Raw genomic sequence first — 18,968 nt, 5'->3', positions numbered from 1 at the left:
TCTCTAACATCTGTCCCCTTGTCTCTGTCCCTCTACCACTGCTGTATTTGGGGTTCGTATGGCTGCCTCTTCTTCCTAAAGCACACACATTCTTTTTTTTAATTTTTTTAATTTTTAAATTTTTTTTTTTTAATTTTATTTATTTATTTGAGAGAGAGAGCGTGCGCGCCCATGTGAGGATGAGAGGGGAGGTCGGAGGGAGAAGCAGACTCCCCACAGAGCAGGGAGCCTGATGTGGGACTCGATCCCGGGACTCCAGGATCACGACCTGAGCTGGCAGTTGCTTAACCAACTGAGCCATCCAGGCGCCTGAAGCATACACATTTTTGCTTAAAATTCTTAAATTGGCTTAGTTCTGCCTTTCCACTACAAAGAAGTCAGACAGAATTTCCTCTTCCCAACATCTCTGCAGGTTTATTCCTCTCAAGTTCCTGTCTGCCAGGCAGACCAGAGAACCCTCTCCTCGCCCAAAAGCTTAGTACTTTTTTGCTTCCCATGTATTTCTTTATTCTGATCCTGCTGCCTAAACTCCTTCCCTCTTGCCCAACTAACAAATCCTCCAGGGCCCATTTCCAAGGCAGATTCTTCCAGGAAACCCTTCTCTGATGGACACTCCTGACTCCTCCCAGATCTAGGGAGCACTTTTTGCATTTCTGTTACACATAATTACACCTGATTTCCCATCAGTCATCACAATAGCCTCTATGTCTCCTATCCAAGGTTAATCATACTCTTCAAGATCAGGAATTGTAATATTCCCCATTGCTCCCCGAATAGCACCTGCACAGAACAGGCGTGAGGAACGAATGGAAACGCACCCCCTCTGCTGGCCACCTGACGGTACTGAAGGCAGCGACGGGACGCTGCCACAGGCCAAAATGCCAGCCTGCTCCGGGTGCTGTATACCCACCAAGCCAGGAGGCAGATGGCTCCCGAGCACCCCAAGACTCTGGGAAAAGGAACAAACTTACAAAGTTCGCTATCATCAAGAGAGTATCTCTGACCAAGGAGGTAACCACCTTGAGGACAAGGATTATACCTGAGTCCACTCTGAATCCTCAATGCCTCGAAGACCTTAGTACAGAACATCTAATAAACATGAATGGAACCAAAGGATTCACTAATGAATAAATGCCAAATGCTAATCTGTGATTAGAGAGTTTCTGAGAGACAACAGTATAAAAACTTATAATATATAAATATATTATATATATATATATAAACACTTATAATAAAAACGGCAGCCAGCCACAGTGCTAAGTGCTTTATACACATTGTTTCTAACACTTCCGAGGACCCTGTGGGGAAGGAATACTGTTCCCACTTCACTTGTAAAGACACTGAAGCCTCAGCTGGAATTCCAACTTTAGCAAGGCGGGCACCTCAGAATCTGGGTTGCCTGATGTAGCTCCTAGGCAACATTGCCAGCATGGGAGAGCTTATACTGAGACCAGAATCTTCTATTCCAACCAATCTCTGCCTGCTCAGCAGTGAGTGCTCCCTACCCCATTACCTCTCAGAGCTGAAGTTGGAGGCCGTAACAATCACATCGTCCTTGCTCTGTACCAACACAGGGATCTTCCGGCAGCCTGGAGACTTCAGCAAGCGCTGTAACAGCTTCAGGGTTTCTTAAAGGTTGAAATGGAACACAATTAGGGGGACACAGCTTTCTCTCTGGCCAGGTTTCCAGGTCAAGACTGGTCCACTGCTTGCTGGGAGAAGCAGGAGACAGACGGACCAGTGTTAAATGCCATGCCTGGAGAAGCAAAAGGAGGATCAAAACTTGGGGTGGGCACATGATTGCTAGAGGAGAAGGAACACAGATAAAGCCTGTCTGGTAAGGTTACGAGCCTGAAATTTGTCGTATTTCTCCAGAGTCTCTTAAAGACCCACATCCTGTAAGAAAGCAGGTCCATGGGAAAGGCAATGCTCTTCTCAGAATGCTCTGCTTCCTGGATAAAGCCATCTGACAAAGGATCTCTAGGATATTTACACATCTGCAGAAACCCTTATGAGGCATTCCAAAAGGACACCTCTCCATTTCTCTTCTACTATCTGTAGGAATGAGGGAGAAATGTGAGGCTTTTCTGAAACATTTACTGGTAGAAGCCAATCAGACCCTCTGCCCAAATGCCTCCGTATATATCCCGTTCAGATGGTAAAACCCAACCCCCTGGCCCTGGGACCATCTGAAAAGAGATGCCAGATTAGGAATCTCAAGGATCCTATATTTGGAACCAGAAGGAACAAAGAGCAGGGGATAATTCTAGGGTGCTTAGACCAAGAGCTAAACAAGGGAGGAAGCAGAAGATTCTGGCTTGATGAAAACTCAGACCAAGGTCTGAGCACAAGATAAAAAAGCAGAAGATTTGGGCGGAAGCCCTGGCAGCACCACCAAGGAGCCACAGTGGGTGACAGCTCCAAACAGAGACTGCTACTAGCCGCAGGCTTCACTTACCTTGCAGGATGTTGGCAGGACACATGTCAATCTTGGTGACCACCACAAAGACAGGCACATTGAGTGCCAATGCCAAGCCCAGATGTTCCTTGGTCATCCCCACGATGCCAGCATTGCTGCCCACCTGCCCCAACACAGAAGGAAAGGTCAGGACAAGGGAGACACAAGTTGATGCTGGGTGGGCACAGGGCCTCAAAGAAGGCTGGGTTAAGAGAGAGCTCTCATCTGAGGCCCATCTGAGGCCTCCATCAGAACAGGACACATGGAGCAGAAGTCTTAGGCCAGAAACAAAAGAGCTGTTGATGAAAGTATGGCTGGGCACAGATGGCTTTAACCTCTGATTTAATGATGTGGGCTGTCAAAATCTGAAAAGACTTGGAAGCAATAAAAAAAAGACAAACCCAGACAGTCCAGGGAAACAACTGTCTATGTCTAGCGCCATCAAGGCAGATTCAGTCTAACACCACTGGCCCCCAGTTTCCCCATCTGTAAAATGGAGGGATAATAACATCCCCTTTAGAGGGTCTCCTGAGGTTTAAGTGTCATAACGTAGGTCAAAGGTCCTGTGCACGACCAGCGTGATTTAGATATTCAGGCAATGGCAGCTCTCTATTCCCTCCCATGACAATAAATGTTTTAAAATATCACCATAAAGGTTGGCTAAATAAATGAGGGCATTGGTGTAAGTGTGCCATACAAAATGTACAAAATGTGCCATACAAAATACACAGACAAAAAAGAGGAAACACTTATCTATTGACATGGGATAATCCCTAAGGTATGTTTTTAAGAGAGGAAAAAAAGCAAGGTGTATAGCATGCTACCATTAAAAAGGGTGTAGAATGGATCATTGTTTGAAAAGAGCAGCTGTGAAGAGCTGGAAGACATTCGGGGAACATCTGAGATCATGTAAACACTTACAGCCTAGATATTAGGGAACTCTCGTTCATCTTCCTGGCTGCTGTAACAGCAGGAGATAGTTCTTATTTTTGGAGCTGTGTGCTGAAGGATTTGGGGGTCAAGAGTCACAACGCCTATAATCTACTCTCAAATGATTCAGCCAAAACAACAACAAAAATATACATACGCATCCGAGACATAAAAGATGAACAGAGCAAACGTTAGTGATTGCTGAATCTGAGTGGTGGGTCTATGGGATTTATCATATTATTCTTTCAACTTTTCTGATGGTTTTGAAGCTGGATGGAGAGAATACATCCACATTTGTTGGTACGATTACAAAATCTCTTGAGGAATACCTAAGAAACTGGAAATACTGGTTGCCCTGAGAGGAAACTGGACAAGGGAGGAAGGGAAACTTTTCACTATAAGCCCTTTGGCATCTTTTTGTTTTGTACCACATGAATAAGCTATTTACAAGAACAAAATTAAATTAAAGTTGCCATGACACATTTACATAGTGTTTAATACATTCCAGAAGGTTTTCAAGTGATGTTCTCACTTGATCCCAGGTCACAGGTGAGCTGCTATCCCCCCAACACCAACGTCCTTTGCATATTCCCTTCTGCCGACACCAAGATATCTCCTCTCTCTGCCTTCTAATTCTTCTCGTTTCTTCCAAACACCTTTCCTATCCAACCCAGACTTGCTTTTGTTCTTCCCAACTGGGATAAAAGAATGCTCTATCACTCTGTTGTTTATATATATATATATTTTTAAAGATTTATTAATTTGACAGAGAGAGAAATCACAAGTAGGCAGAGAGGCAGACAGAGAGAGAAGGGGAAGCAGGCTCGCTGCTGAGCAGAGAGCCCGATGCGGGGCTCGATCCCAGGACCCTGGGATCATGACCTGAGCCGAAGGCAGAGGCTTTAACCCACTGAGCCACCTAGGCGCCCCTGTTGTCTATATATTTTAAAGCTTTTTTTTTTTCTCCGCTCTGGAAACTGATTGTCATGAGGCAATAATGATTTCAGTGTTTTATACAGAAAATGTTTAATATTTGGATTACTGCCTAAAAGTCAGATAATACAGAACGTTTCACCTAGGGTGAAAGTATTTCCTTTAATTGGCTTCGTTCCCTATAGCTCAGTTGGAAAAATGCTCATTTGAGACTGGTTTCTGTACCTTTCTTAATACAAACTCGACAACTGCCCCCAGTACGCCCTACGGCTCCTCCTCTGAAATCCCTTCTCGTAGAGCAGCTTTCCTTAGCCAAGTTGGTGGTGGCCCCTTGAAATGCTCAAGGATATGGGAGATGAAATCGTGCTGAGATCCCAGGAACCTTGGGCAGAGTGCTGACAAGCGCGTTCGAACATATGCTCTGCCTCCTTACTCTCCAGTCTGGGGAGAATTTGCCTGAGAACCCGTGTTTGTGGGGCAACTTGATCAACTCCACTCTCAACAGATGCCCGTGTTTACCACACTTATTAATACAGGCAGCTGGAGGAACTAGGAAATGGGGAAAGGCTTGGAGAAGGACTTGCCAAAGGAAAACTTGCTCACTTGTGCTCTCTGTGAAAGCTGTGAAGCTGTGTGCAGGGCTGTGGACCCCCCGGACTCCCACTCTCTGTCCACAGAAGATGAGTGGGACCCGAAGGGAAGCTCTGTGGCATGATCCAACATGGAAGCCTCCGCTCCCTCCCCTTCTCAGGTGAACTACAGGATGAGATGCTGGAAAATCTTACTAGACTCAACTGCTAGATCTCCAGGCCCAACACGGTGCCAGGTACTCAGCAGCCTCTCCACAAGCACCCTGGACTGGCTGACACTCCTCCCAGGTTTTGAAAGAGGCCACTTCCCCGGCCCCTCTTGACTGCGGTCTGTGCTCTCCTCCATTTCTTCCCAGGCCTCCCCTTCTCTGGGCGGTGCCACGTGGTGTCACCTCCACAGAGCAGCCTAACCCCAGGAGAAACATTTCTGAAGGTAGTAAGCCAGCCCCACGAGAAACCCTCCTCTGTGCCTCTTTGGAAAATAGAAGAGGTCCGCAAATGGCACCAGGAAGAGAGATCAAGGTACAGCCCTTGAGAAGGCCATAGCGCTCAGAGGACTGGGCATCCCTATAAAATGTCAAAGCCCCAAACCAAGAGGCCTCTGTCGCAGCACAATTTCTAACACTTGCGCATAAGCACCCCCAAACAGCCCATGGAGCCTCCCCTCGCCAGGATCGCCTCACGCTTACCATGAGCATGCAGAAGTCCGGCAGATGACCTGTCATGCCGAAGACCGTGGTCTTCAGGTATTTCTCGTGGCCAGCCAAGTCGATGAAGGTAATCACCTTAGTGGACTTCTCACAAATCTTTGTCCATTCCAGGCTGCCACCGTGGCTGTCCGGCTTGTTCACTACATTGCCTTCACTGTCAAAGCCCAGAATGTCGTTGCCCACGCTGCTGGTGCGACCGGATTCAATCTCATGTTTGTGGCGAAAGAGCTTCTGGCGGGCAAAGCCTCGGCCATTGTCCAGCTCCCCGTGTGTCAGGACCCCCAGAAGTGTGCTTTTGCCAGCATCCACGTTGCCTACTACTGCTACCCTGCGTGTACATGAACCCAAACAGTCTTGTGAGAGTCAGCAGCGGAGCAAAAATGAACCCGAGCAGCTGGATCTCTAAGGACAAACTTGCCCCTGAGCCCCTCCAGCTCCCGCTCCTCCCATTCACGGCTAAGCGCGTTGGGGATGGCCCTGGAGGGACACCCAGAGCAGAAGGAATTATTCAGGAGGAACTAGGCTCCTGTCCCAATGCCTTTCTCTCTTAACTTCCTCAAGCCTCTTCAAAGGTGCCAGAAAGGAGCCCAAGAACAAAGAGAGGAACAGAACGCTCTCCTCCAGACACTGGTTTTTAGTCTCGCAGGCTGACAGGTAAGAAAACGCAGCCCACGCAATGGCCACAAATGTACGGCTAGCCTCCCACTCTTACCAAATGGAAATATTTGGGGATGGGCAAGTACGGAAATAGCAAATGGGGCGATCACATCTCTGGACACTCCTTCCATGCCTCAGAAGGGTCAGGAGTGAAGCTGGTATGCCAGGCGCCAAAGGCTCCGGCACCGTTCTCTCAAAGCCCTAGACCAAAGGTCAGGCTGCAGAGAACTCCTGAACTGTTCTGAGGCCTCCTCACCTGACCTCCAGGAAGTCATTGTCTCCTACTCGTTTCCGGACCAGGTAATCACGCACACGGCCCCCAGCTTCTTGACGTTCCCGCAGGAGGATGACATCAGCCTCTATCTGCTCCGCCATGCTCTTCACCGTGGCATAGGAGGCCTCCATGTCGGCTTCACTCAGCCCATACTCAGTCCCATCTGGTGACAAGAGCCCAGACATCAGCCTGCCAACAAGTCAGCCGGTCAACCACCCCTACCAAAGGCCCCACCCCAAGGCACAGGAGAAGAACATGGCTCTTTCTACCAGACACTTCAAAAACTTGGGCATACACGGAGTTAATAAATAATCGTGCCATGGGCTTCCCTTTCGAGAAGGGTGTTCATTAAACAGTAATCACTAAGACTCTCTGAGGTTTTATGCCAAGCCTCATGCTGGGTACGGAATACAGGTGCCCTTGGTGAGCTCCCAGCCCAGCAGGAGACACAGAAAATTAATTACTTGTAATACAGCTTAAGTGCTTTACTATAGAACTGTACAAAAAGAATGTAAAGCATGAGCAACTGGCATTGCCTGGGGAAGCTGAGGACAGCTTTGCAGGGTGCTGACTCCAAGCTGGGTCTCTAAGTATGGAAAACGGACCTACAGAGAGAGGAGTAAAAACATCCTAGGCAGAGGAACGAAGCATGGAGCGTGGCAGATCACGGCACATTCAGGGACCAGTAAGCAGCTCGGTATGTTGGGGAGCAGGATGTCAAGCGGTGAGAGACCACACACGAGGTGGGAGCTGTTAAGCAGAGACGTCAGAGAGCAGCAAAACACAGTATTGTACCAGGCAGTGGGAAGCCTTGGGGGTTTAGGCAGGGGAGTAACATGACTAGATTGCTGTGGGTTAGAAAGATGTCTGGAGCAGCAATATAAAGTGTGCACTGGCAAGCGAGAGACCAGAAAGGGGGAGCCCAGTTAGGAAGTAATACTAATAATCCAGGCAAGAGATCATGAGGACAGGAGTCAAAGGAAAACGGGGAGAGAATTTAAGAATGATTTTAGTCAGGGACAGATTTTTTAAATGAGGCGGCTCAGGTGACATATCCAGCAAAACAGCTGAAAAAAGTAAGTCTGAGCTCAGGATGAGGAAGGGCGTCCAAAGGAAAGTCAACGGACCAGTGACTCACTTGAGTGCTTACTGTAAGGCAATCCCGGCAAGGTGCCTTCCGCATGGTGTCATTCAATTTCCACAACTGCTCCCTCAGCGTTTCCTCCAGGCTCTGGGTCTCACAGAACACCTCCACTCCTTCCCTAGGCTGACCCCCACAGCATGACCCCAACCTCTCTTCTCTTATACTGTCTCCCAAACACCTTGCAGTACCTTTTCTTACCTTCTCTTCCCTCCCTCCATGCCTCCCCTTATAAATGAGCTCATTCTTAAACCGCAAAAAGGAAACCCACCCCCTTTTCCCTTGCCCCTGCTTACGAAGCTACCATCTCCCCGGCTCCTCCTCTTCCCACCAAGCATCTCAAAAAAGTGATCGCACCTGCTGACTATTATTTCTGATGACTGCAGAAGAAACTGGTTTTCAAGACATAAACGGACTTCAACCGCTCATCTAATGCCCTTTTCTTGACCCCTCCAGCATTTGACACTGTTGGCTATCCCACCACCTTTGCTTCTTGAAGCACTTCCCTCCCACTCCGCTTGCCTATGGCCTGAATTCTCCTGATTCACCTCTCTACCCTCTGGTTCCTTCTTCTCGGTTTCCTCTGGCTACTCTTACTGCTCCTATCCCCTAAATGCCAGTCTTTTCTAGCAATCAGTCAGTGGCCCTTTTCTCTAGCTTCTAAACCTTTCCCTTGGGCACCTCATTCTACGGTTCAAACTGTAGTTTTGCAAACCACAGAAACATTCATTTCTAGCACTGTCCTCTTTGCAGAGCTCCAGACTGAATTTCCAGTTGCCTGGATGGTAACTCTTTGAAGCCTGGCATCTAAACTCAACCACTCCACGCCCCCCCCTTTTAAACAACAGCACAAAAACTAACAGCCCTAACAAAGCATTTGAGACCTCCCTGCAATCCTAAGTAGTAAGCATTACTGTTCCCACTTAGCAGTGGGATAAACAGAACCCACAGAGGTCTCAGGGTTGGTAAAGAGCCAAGGGGCTGTGCGAGCTCTTGGGTCTTCTGATTCCAAACCTAGAGCCTTTTCCTCTGGCAAGGATTCCTCCTTGTGCCCGACCAGTTCCTCCCTTGCCTTCCTTACTTCTGATGACACCACCCCCTCCCAGTCACTCAAGCTCAATGCTCATCCCTCCAGTCCTGCGGATTCCAGCTTTAGGCCTCGCCCTTCCGTCCTTGTCCCTGTTCTCTTGTTGCCAATCCAGCGCCACCGGCCTGACTCAGGGTCTGCTCTGCCTCAATCCCTGCAAGACCCCTAGCTTCTCCTAGAACACCTGGGCTCTGTGCCCTGCAGCCCAGCCTCCACACACGCAAGCCTAAGCCCCTAATCCAGGCACAATTCTGACGTTCTCACTTCTAACTCAAAGCCCTGGAATGGCTCCCCCAGCCCAGCAGCATCCGGTTCCAATTCCTTAAAGGAATCCCACACCCCCTCCTCAGTTTTGTCCCAGTGTAAGTGGCCAGTCACCATCCCCCATGTTCCCTGCACTTCTTCAGCTTTACACCTTTACCTAGATATTTGCCATCCTAGAAAGCCCCTCAGTGCGCCACAGTCCACCCCTTGTGGAGCAGTGTTTTGGATGCATCTACTCCCCCACTGTACACAGGCATCCTGAGGACAGGGTATATCTCAAACATTCCCCGGATGCCCCATGAAGGTGCTTCTCCTCCATCAGGCCCTCTAATGTTTGCAAAATGCAAAACAAATGAACAAAGAGGGAGCAGTTGGGCTGAGGAGTTTCCAAATACATGGGCAGCTGAGGCTGGAAATCTGGTTAGAGAAGGGCTTGTTGTGAGTATCCCTAAGAGGAAGTCTGCTAACCCACCATTCTTGCCAGACCCCCAAGTTCTATCCAACCTTCCCGGTTTCTGTAAAACAAAATGCTTTCAGGTCCTGTTCCACGCCAGGGGGCAATCATGAGTGTTGCCCAGTCTATCTAGAGCTCCCGGAAAACGCTCCCAGTCACATTACCCTTCTCCAGCACGCACTGCCTTCCTCACTCTGGAGGAGTGGACACAAAGGTCAAGGAGAAAAGTTGCAGAGGTCCAATTACCTAAGACCACATACTCAGCCATGTCTGAACCTAATCAGATCTCTGTCCTGCCATCTGACTTACTCTCCTGCTCAACATGCGTTTAGGAGAGAAGTCTTAACTCTTTGACATAGTATTCAAAAACCATCAAGATCTGGGCCCTGCAACGTGTCCAGCCTTCACCCTCCTGATACTCCCAACCTCACACTCTATATTCCCACTTTACAGAATCACTTTTGGGGGCGCCTGGGTGGCTCAGTTGGATAAGCATCCAACTCTTGACTTCAGCTCGGGTCATGATCTCAGGGGGGTGAGAGCCAACCCCCTGTTGGCCTCCACACTCAGCAGGGAGTCTTCTTGAGATTCTCTCCCTCTGCCCCTCCCTCAACCCACTCCCCTACGAGCTAAGACATATACATTTTTAAGAGAGTCACTTTTGGCTCACCAAATATTCCACACTCACCAATGCCTCTGAGTTTGTGCATGTGGCTTTCTCTGCTCACTTACTACTGCCTCCATTTACCTGGAAAACTCCTATTCACCCTTTAGTATCAATTCAAGGAGCACCTCTTCTTTGAAGCCCTTCCTGACTCCCCCAGAAAGACTTAACACTCCTCCTATGTTCCCTGAACTTTTAATATAGTAGCTGGCTCTTGTAAGCCATGACTTAATATGAAAAATGAACAAAGTGGTTCTTGAAAGAAGTCTCATGGTAAATCAACTATAACTTGGAATCCTTAAGAAATTATTACTGCAATTACTAACGCTACGTAACATTTATATAATGCTTACTGTATGTCAAGCATTAATCTTCACCATGACACCATGGGATAGATTCTATTATTAACCCCATTTTAAGACAAGGAAAAGAGCCAACAGGCAAATGCAGACCTACCAGGCTCCAGACCCTGAACTATCAGGCCAGGCTGCCACCTTTTAAAATTAGGAATGTATACTTAAAGAACACATTACTCTGCTTAGAACTTTTTAACACCTAACTTATCCATACAAAATCTCTCTGAGGTAGGGTAAAGAAGTATGTCATTAATCCCCATTTTACAGATGAAGGATGGGATAAACAGAGGTAAAGCACCAAGCACACACAGGAAGTCAGTAATGAAGCTGACCCCTGGGGGCCTCGCACCTGGTGTAGTCTTCTGATGTTCAACTTGTTTAACTAGTTATGATGGCCTTCTCCCTCTAAAGAATTCCAGCAGGAAGGAGTCACTGTGAATGTAACAGCATCCAATTGGTAGATGCAAAGATAACACTTGGGTGTGTAGATGTGACAATGAGCATCTCACGTTTTCTTATGCTTTGCCATCGGATGGTTAATTAGTTGTGAGTTGCCAAGGCATAGTAAAGTTCACTGAGTCCACATTAAAGAATAAGGGGGAAAGGGTGGGGTCTTAAGAATTTAGATCATCAAAGAACAGTCCCGACACTTGTCAAAATCGATCTAGATGAGGTTTTTTCAATGCTCCAAGCATGGAGTGGCCTTGGAGTGGTTCATTCTGTTATAGTAGGCCAGATGTGCACCTGAACAAAAGCTTTCAAAAAGCCACCAACAATCCCCTAGCCACCAAACAGAACGGCTTTTTCTGAACCTGACTCTCCTTAATGTCTTTAGCACTTGACAATGCTGACCCATTTCCTCCCTTTCTTGACAGGCAACTTCTCAGTTTGCCTATCTCTCTGACCATGCTTTCTTTAAAGTGATAAGACCCGAAAGGGGAAGGTGGCAGCAAGGATGGAATGGAAGGGATAGATAGGAGAGACATTTCAAAGGAAGGCACAGCAGTATTTGGAGATCAAACCCTTCTTCCATGTGTCAGTCTTGAAGCATTTCCAAATATTATTTTCTCCTGAAGTTATCTATTTATATGCCATCTCTCTGGGACAGAGACCAGATTATAAAGTATCCAAAAGTACTTTGCAACAGTATCAAGCTCTTAGAAGATACTTAATAGATATCTGTCAAATAGTTAAAGAATGATTTTGAGATTTCTCCATCTTAGACTAACAGGAATTATTACCTGCCTTTACAAAGCCTACATTCAGCAATGATCCATCAAGGCCCACCAAGGCTTCCTGCAAAGATGACAGAGACAAGTTCTGGTACGAGCTAAATCTATAATTGTTAATAAGCCCAGCTGCCACTTCAGCAAAGATAATGTCATAATGAAGCAAGGGTAAGTGGGCCTTGTATCGAGGTTATAAACTAGAAACAACCCCCCCAAAACTCCCAAAGCCCCAAAAAACAAAAGTCCAAGATATAATCTGCAATGAGGACTGTCTTTCTCTAAAACGGTGGGCCCCATTACAATGGAATAAGCAGGCGGGAGGACATTAATCAGCCCCTTCCAAAATAGTAACAAGGCTACATGTCTGACAGGATCTCAGAGAGAAAAAGAGGACTTCTGTTATCACAGCTATGCACACTGAATGGTCACTGTGGTTCAGGCAAGATAGCCTTGCAGAAGAGAGGAATTCTGGGTGTCCCTTTCTTGCAGATGTCAAGAAGAATCACAAAGGTTCTCTGCAAAGCAGGCCGTAAGTAGCAATGGGATCTGTAACCTGGGCCTGGAGAGGGAAGACCTAGAGCTGCCCAAGGCAGGCTTAACTGTAGATCTAACTATGACTTGTTCTATTACCTGAGATAAGAAGTTTCCTTGCTTTGTACTTTCCCTTTATGCAAATTGAGAGTACTGGAGGTAGAAAAGAAGCACCTGTAAAACCGCCCGGAAAGTGAATCTTTGAAGTGAAGCATATTATGACCACTAAGGTGGGAATTAGCATTATCATTTTGTACTTTAATGTCCTCCCAAACAATTCTGCGGACACTAAAGAACCACTGTGATTGAGACACATGAACAGGAAGACAATAAAAGAGGGAAAATTTGCTCTAAATAATTTTGTAAAAATAAAGCGTAAGGAAAACTATGCTCACCTGATCCCTGCCCAATGACATATATGGTCTCTCCGCATCCCTCGTCCATCCTCTCCCACATCTGCCGAAGTAGGCTGTCATACTGCTCTGATGTAGGGCTCACTAGAACCAGCTAGAAGAGAAACCAACAGCCTTAAGACCACACTTACTACAAGAGCACCACAGCCAAAGTAGATCAACAGCCTGACCAAAGACCCTGACGGAACCCCACAGCACCCTGACCTGAAATAGCTACACAACCCCCTCAAGCCCTCTCTGCCTCTCCTGAAATGGTCTCTGAGCCTAAGCCTTCCATGAGTTAAGTTATGTGATGGACTAAAATGAGTACGTCTGAACCACAACCCACAGAAAAAAGGGTGTGAGGAGCCTGCTTCCTGCTGCTTAACAGGAGGGCGGGACCCTCAGTGACTGAGAATCTGGACTGTGGGCAGAAACTGATGAACAGTGCTTTACTACCTCCATGTCAAAGTCTCCCTCCTGCAGCTTGCAGTTCGCAGGACACAGATCTCATGCACTGCCACGCACTCCCCCCAAGGCCAATGGTTCTTATAGTAACGGGAGAATTCTGTTCCATCTTGTCTTGGCTGACCTGATTATTTAGGAATTGGCAGTTAAAACCGCTGCAAGACTCATCTTCATCAACAAACCCCATTACACTGAGATGAGTATTAGCACCATCACTTTGCAAATTTCTGCCAGTAACATTAAAATAGGAACTACTTATTTGGGGAGGCCAATTACCAGTAGGTATGTCAGATTCCATCCTCTGACTACTTGTGTGTGACCTTGGACAAAGAACTTAACCTTTCTGAGTCTCAGTTTTTCAACCTACAAGTAGATATCATGCTACCTACATCCTAAGCGCACTGTACAGACCGAGTGAGGTAACATGCAAAGCATCTAGTCCACAGCTCAATAAATGGTAATTAGTTTCCTTTATCCAGTCATTCCTAGGAAAACCTTCTTGGATGAAACTAGCCACTACAGTCAGCTAATCGTTTCTCCCTTTGAAAGCTCTCAGAACTTTTGGTCTCCCCCACTAATTGTAGCAAGTGTATAAACTTATAGCTTCCGGTCCTTTCCTCAGCAATCAATCTATTCAACACATCCCTTCTTCCCCTCCACAGAGTTTTTCTTTTCAGTATCATCAAAATTTATATATATATATATATATATATATATATATATATATACATACACACACACACACACACACACACATATATATATATACACACATATATGTGTGTAGGTTCTCAACTTTAAAACAGTAAGGAAGACTTCCCCAGTCCTGAGATGAAGTAACACTTCCCTATCCCGGAACATTAAATAAGTTGGCCAGGAAATGAAGGTACTACTCTCTTTGCAACTCTGCCTTGAAATTTCCCACTGTGTTTTCAGGATTCTCCAGCATCTTGACCATGAGTTGATATCCAACTTATCTGCTTTTGAATCAAGTGCATTTCTTACAATTTCCTGAGTTGACTCACTAGGGCTTATATTTGTAACCTGGGTGCTGTCTGGGTGTTTTGCATCATGTCACACCATCTCACACATTTCCTCTGATCATCCCTCTCTCTGAGCTTGGCCATTCTCATTGTGGCAGTAGACACATCAGACAGGAAAACTGTAATAAGGCAGACAGCTGGTTTCTAAGTAGGTAGTTGAGACTAGAGGGAGAGAGAAAAGTTGAAATTTGGCTGCCAAGGTTGCAAGGGAAGTTCTCTCCAGTTTGGGTCAGGTTTCATGCTGTTTTGCTACCACAGACTTTGAAAAGTCACAAATGTTTTCAATGTTCAATAAACATCTTTTTATCGTAACTATCCAACAGTCGGTAGGAGGTGGCATTGGTGTTCTCTCTTCCATAGGCTGCTATTTAATCTGCACAGGGAATTATCAGTTATTCGGCTCACTTCAAACATTTACTGAGTAGTGTGTACTAGGCACTGTACTAGGTGTCTGTTAGAAAACAAAATTCAATCGAGTACATTTCCAGATCTAAATGGCTTTATTCTAAATTCATGAATCAGGCAGAGCCCTACTGAGCAAGGAGAAAGGAGTTCCAAGTAGCTGTACAAAAAACCCAAAGATTTTATAGGCAGAAAGGGGGTGAGACAAGGTTATCAGGGGAAGAAAAGAAAGGATCATCTCAGGCATGGTTACCTTCCCTTTGGGAAAGGCAGGGGGTCCTATCAGGCAGATTACCTCACTAGTACTGACCCAGAAATTTCACTCCTGGGGAGAGGATGAAGCTGCAACTAAGTACTGTTTTGTAGCCTAGGGGGCAAATGACCCCATCTTGGGCCTGTTGTTAAGGCTGTCGTTGTTTTAAACGTCATATACATTTCTCATTTTTACAACACATCTCTACTTTAAAAATGATGCAGCTGGAAAAGCGAGAGGTTAAGAAACTTTCCCAAGGTCACAGAGCCTTTTAAAGTGGCAGGGCAGGAAAGGGAACCCAGCCCTGCCTGACCCTCAAGTTGGCATTCTTTCCTTCAGTGATGTTTAAGCACCTTCAAAACAGCAGTCACATCTTATACTTACTTCTTCATCCTCCCAATGTCAAGCAGAAGCTGAGCCCTTAATTCCTGCCTACCTTCTCACAAGCTCAGAAGCCCCGATTTCAAAGGTCCTTCATTATTCCATTCATACACGATGAGGTCCCGCTCCCAGCATGGCGAGGCTATGGGTCCTGCCCATCTTTCAGTTTTGGTTTGGGAAGGAATTCCTCGGACAAGCCTCTCCGCGACTGAGCGACTACTTTCCGTCTCCTACTCCGACACCAGGAAGAGCCCCGGCCGCCTTCCTGCTCCCCGTGGGGTGATCGTCCCGCGTCTCCGCTCCCCCTGCCTCCGCCACCTTCCACTCTCAGTTGCCGTGGCCAGTGCAGGGAGACAACCACCCCCTCGGGCTCGGGGGAATCGGCACTGCTCGGGGACGGCCACCGCGCGGGGCGCTCCGGGTGTCGGGCGCCCCCGTTCCACGTGGCGGAGCCGAGGGGTTCTGGTCTCGGCGGGAGCCGGACGGCGGGAGGCCGGATAGGCGCCGCCGAGAGAGGACCGCGGTGCGCGGGCCTCGGGGGCCGCCCCTTGCCGGGGAGCCCCAGACGCTTCCCGCACCGGCAGGTGGGCGGGCTCGGCTCGGCCCCTCCCGCCTCCACCCGCGCCGTCGCCGTCGCCCCGGAGACCGCTCGGCCCGCCGCCCCGTCCCCTCAGCGCCCGCCGGGTCCCCTCAGCGCCGGCGCCGGCGCCCGCGCCCGGGCCTACCTTGCTGGTGAGGTCCAGCTCCGGCTCGCCGTTGAGCGCCTCGCCGTCCTCGCTGCAGTCCGAGTCGAAGCCGCCGTGGAGCCGGGCGGCAGCCGCCGCGGCCCTGGCCGCCCCCGGGGAGCTGGGCTCGGGGGCGAACATAGAGGCCGGGACCGGCGACTCCATCGGGGAGCGACTCCGCTCCGCCGCCATCTTTAATAACTTAGGCTAATTCGTAGCCGGCCTCCCCTCCCTCCTCGGCGTATTTGCTTAATCTATGCGGGGGGGGGGGGGGGCTCCGCCCCGCCCCTCATCGGATAATTTATGCGAAACTTCTCCAGCCGCGTAGAGGGTGACACGTATCTCTAGCTAAGAAACAATCGACCAGGCCTTCCAGCCACCAATCACTGGAGCCCTTTCAAGTACCTAATGAATAATTAATGAGGCCCAAACCCCAACAACAAATGTCTGAGACGTCACGCGCCTGGTTCGCAGCTCGAGAGGGGCAGCACCGCGTCCACGCTACCTGCCTGGGGCCTTCCAGCCAACGAGACTGGGCAGGGTATGATTGACACAGTAGCCACCCAATGAATGGGGAAGTACACACAACGTTTACCCTCACCTCCCTCTTTTCCATGGGCGGTGCTCAGTTTCCAACTCTTACGGCAAAACAGTCGCCGCGGAGTCCTTTCCGATGATGGACAGGGGCAAGGCCCAATCTAGTCACGGGATAGCTCCCGCGCCTCGGGCCGCGGGCGACCGAGATAGTAAACTGCACAGGGCGCCTCCCTCCTCTCAATGTAGTGACTCCCTCCTGGCTGTCCGTGGTAGATCGTCGTTTGACGATCTGGCAGCCTCCAGGCAATTTTAATAGAAGGATCGATGCCTGGAATACTGTAGAAGCCAAAGCGAGGCAATTAATTAAACGCTGACCTTAGAATCTTCCATTCACTGCCTCTGCGGAGAGAGCAATTACAGGGCCAAAAAGAGGCAACCAGCTAAAACGCAAGCCAAAAGTGTATCACCACATTTGTGAACTGTGAACCTGAGATCCAGGGTCTCTTAGGGTAGTTTCTTATGATTTTTCCAGCGTATCATCAGTTTGTAAAGTCCCAATCCACAATACCATCAGCACAAGTTTTAGAGTCTTTCCCTAAAACACCCTAAAAGGGAGGGGTCTTTCCCTTTCAGTCTCAAGTCTGAAAAGCTTGATAAAATAAGGGATTAGCCAAAACTCGCATAATGCTGGCCGTGGCCACCAGTCCCAGGCAGCAATCAAGAAAGAGCAGCTATCGAGATAGTAACATAGCCAAGATTAAGGGTTTGGAACACAGGACTTAGTAAGAGTCAAGGTTCAAAATGGCCTTCGGTTTCAGGGATCCACCTGAAAGAAAAAAACAGGCAACCTCTGCTTTCTCTTGTTTCCAACTACCTATTTTTGTTTTTAACACAAGTCTTATGTGCACAAACACAGCTGGAAATGTGGGACGAAAAGTCACTCAACTCCAAAGGTCTTGATAATAGCTCTTCGAATGTGTTTTTTGTTTTTGTTTTGTTGGTAAATTGCTCATCACTGTCCTATATATTCCTCTAGGAGGAAGTTAAAAACATTAAAATCTTGATTTGGCAGAAAAGCCAAATATCATGCCTTAGTACTCTAGAATAGTTGGTATTTACCATTTTACCAGCTGGCTCTTCCAGAAAGAGCTCAAGTTCAGAATGTGCTGACACCTATTGGTAGACTAAAAAACATGTCCTTCTCACTATAGGGCTTGCCCAGAAAAAAACTCTCAAGAGTAGGTGCTTCTTGAACAGAGAAATCTAAAATTACATTTTGGGAAGGGAATTCCCCACCCATTTTTACATCCCCTTTTTGAAGACGGGTTAGAGTTCAGGTTCAAATTCTGGGTCCACTACTTACTAGCTGTGTGATCTGAAACAAGTTAACTCTGAGATTCGGTTGTCTCCTCTAAAAAAATAATAAATTAAAAAAATATATATATACATATATGAAACAGCTATCTCATGGATCTCACGGCATAGTTAGCAGTAAATAAATGAACAGCGCTTTCCAGCCTCCATTAACTAATCTTATGAAAATATAACTGCAACACTTAGGTGGTTTACAAATTACAATAATTTAAAATAATCCAAAAGTTGTCTGGATTAGGGCAGGACTACCAATCATATGGTAAGCACTCAAGTGTGTGTTAAAGTGGTAACTGTGGTGAGTGTAATGGTGTTAGGACAGTCTTGTTAAAGAAATGCCTGAATTATGTAATCTGGTTTTTCAATTTTCTGCACAAAAATCCCAAAGAAGGGCAGCTAGTTTAGATAATGCCTTCCACATGACCTAGAGGTAGGTAAAGGGGAAGAAAGCTCTTGCGGAACTGGATGTTCACCTTCCTGACACACAGAACACCTTGAGAAAATCCAGGGAGTAAAGTTGTGTCAGCCACCGCGAGACCAGGTGGAAGCCCGAGGGCAAGAGGGCAGCGGTCGGTGCGTAGTGCGCTGAAATTTGACGCCGCTCAAACAGGACTCTCCGATCCACCTGAAATGTGACTCCGGGCGAGGCACTTACCCTCAGCGCTCCCAGGGAAGTGCGAGGCGGCCGAGCCCACTAACCAACGCAATTTACGCCCGAATGCATCAGTAAGGTTCTTTGAAATCACCTGGTGAAGTGCGCGCTAGACAAACATAAAACGGTCAACGCGGGAGTAGCTAGTCCGGTTCTCGAAAGCACTCCGCTGGAGGCCCGGCCCACAGAGGGAAAAGGGAGGGGAAGCCGGCGAAGTGCAGCCGCAGGCCCGGTCGCCGCCCCGGAACGGCGCCGCCGCCTGGGGAGGGGTGGGGAACGGCTGGCGTCGAGTCGAGACTCTCTCGGGCCGCGCCGTCCCGCTCTACCAGCCCCGGGAAAATACCGAACCTAGGAGCCGGGAACCTGCTCCAGAGGCTACCGCCACCGCGCTCCACAGCCCCCTGCGCTCCACACCCGGACACCTCCCCCCGACACCCATTCAACCGACGGCTGGCAGCAGTGGCCT

General features: G+C 48.0%; 1 protein-coding gene across 2 annotated transcripts in view; it reads right to left on the bottom strand.

Moving 5' to 3' along the window:
• Window positions 1-18,874, bottom strand: part of GTPBP1 (GTP binding protein 1) — a 28,141-nt gene extending 9,267 nt beyond the window's left edge. Inside the window, exons 1-7 of one of the 2 annotated variants that reach the window (XM_047742369.1) lie at window positions 18,506-18,874; window positions 15,943-17,305; window positions 12,674-12,785; window positions 6,535-6,715; window positions 5,601-5,949; window positions 2,459-2,582; window positions 1,514-1,628 (exon numbers count right to left, since the gene is read on the bottom strand). In XM_047742369.1, the coding sequence (XP_047598325.1) occupies window positions 1,514-1,628; window positions 2,459-2,582; window positions 5,601-5,949; window positions 6,535-6,715; window positions 12,674-12,785; window positions 15,943-16,134 (1,073 nt within the window). In that variant the 5' untranslated portion in view covers window positions 16,135-17,305; window positions 18,506-18,874. The remainder of the gene's footprint in view (window positions 1-1,513; window positions 1,629-2,458; window positions 2,583-5,600; window positions 5,950-6,534; window positions 6,716-12,673; window positions 12,786-15,942; window positions 17,306-18,505) is intronic. The other variant, XM_047742370.1, reaches the window with a different exon arrangement.
• Between the last annotated feature and the right edge of the window lie 94 nt (window positions 18,875-18,968).

The sequence above is a fragment of the Lutra lutra genome, chromosome 8, assembly GCF_902655055.1.
Source record: "Lutra lutra chromosome 8, mLutLut1.2, whole genome shotgun sequence".
NCBI lineage: Eukaryota > Metazoa > Chordata > Mammalia > Carnivora > Mustelidae > Lutra > Lutra lutra.
This window is presented reverse-complemented; position numbering and strand designations above follow the sequence as displayed.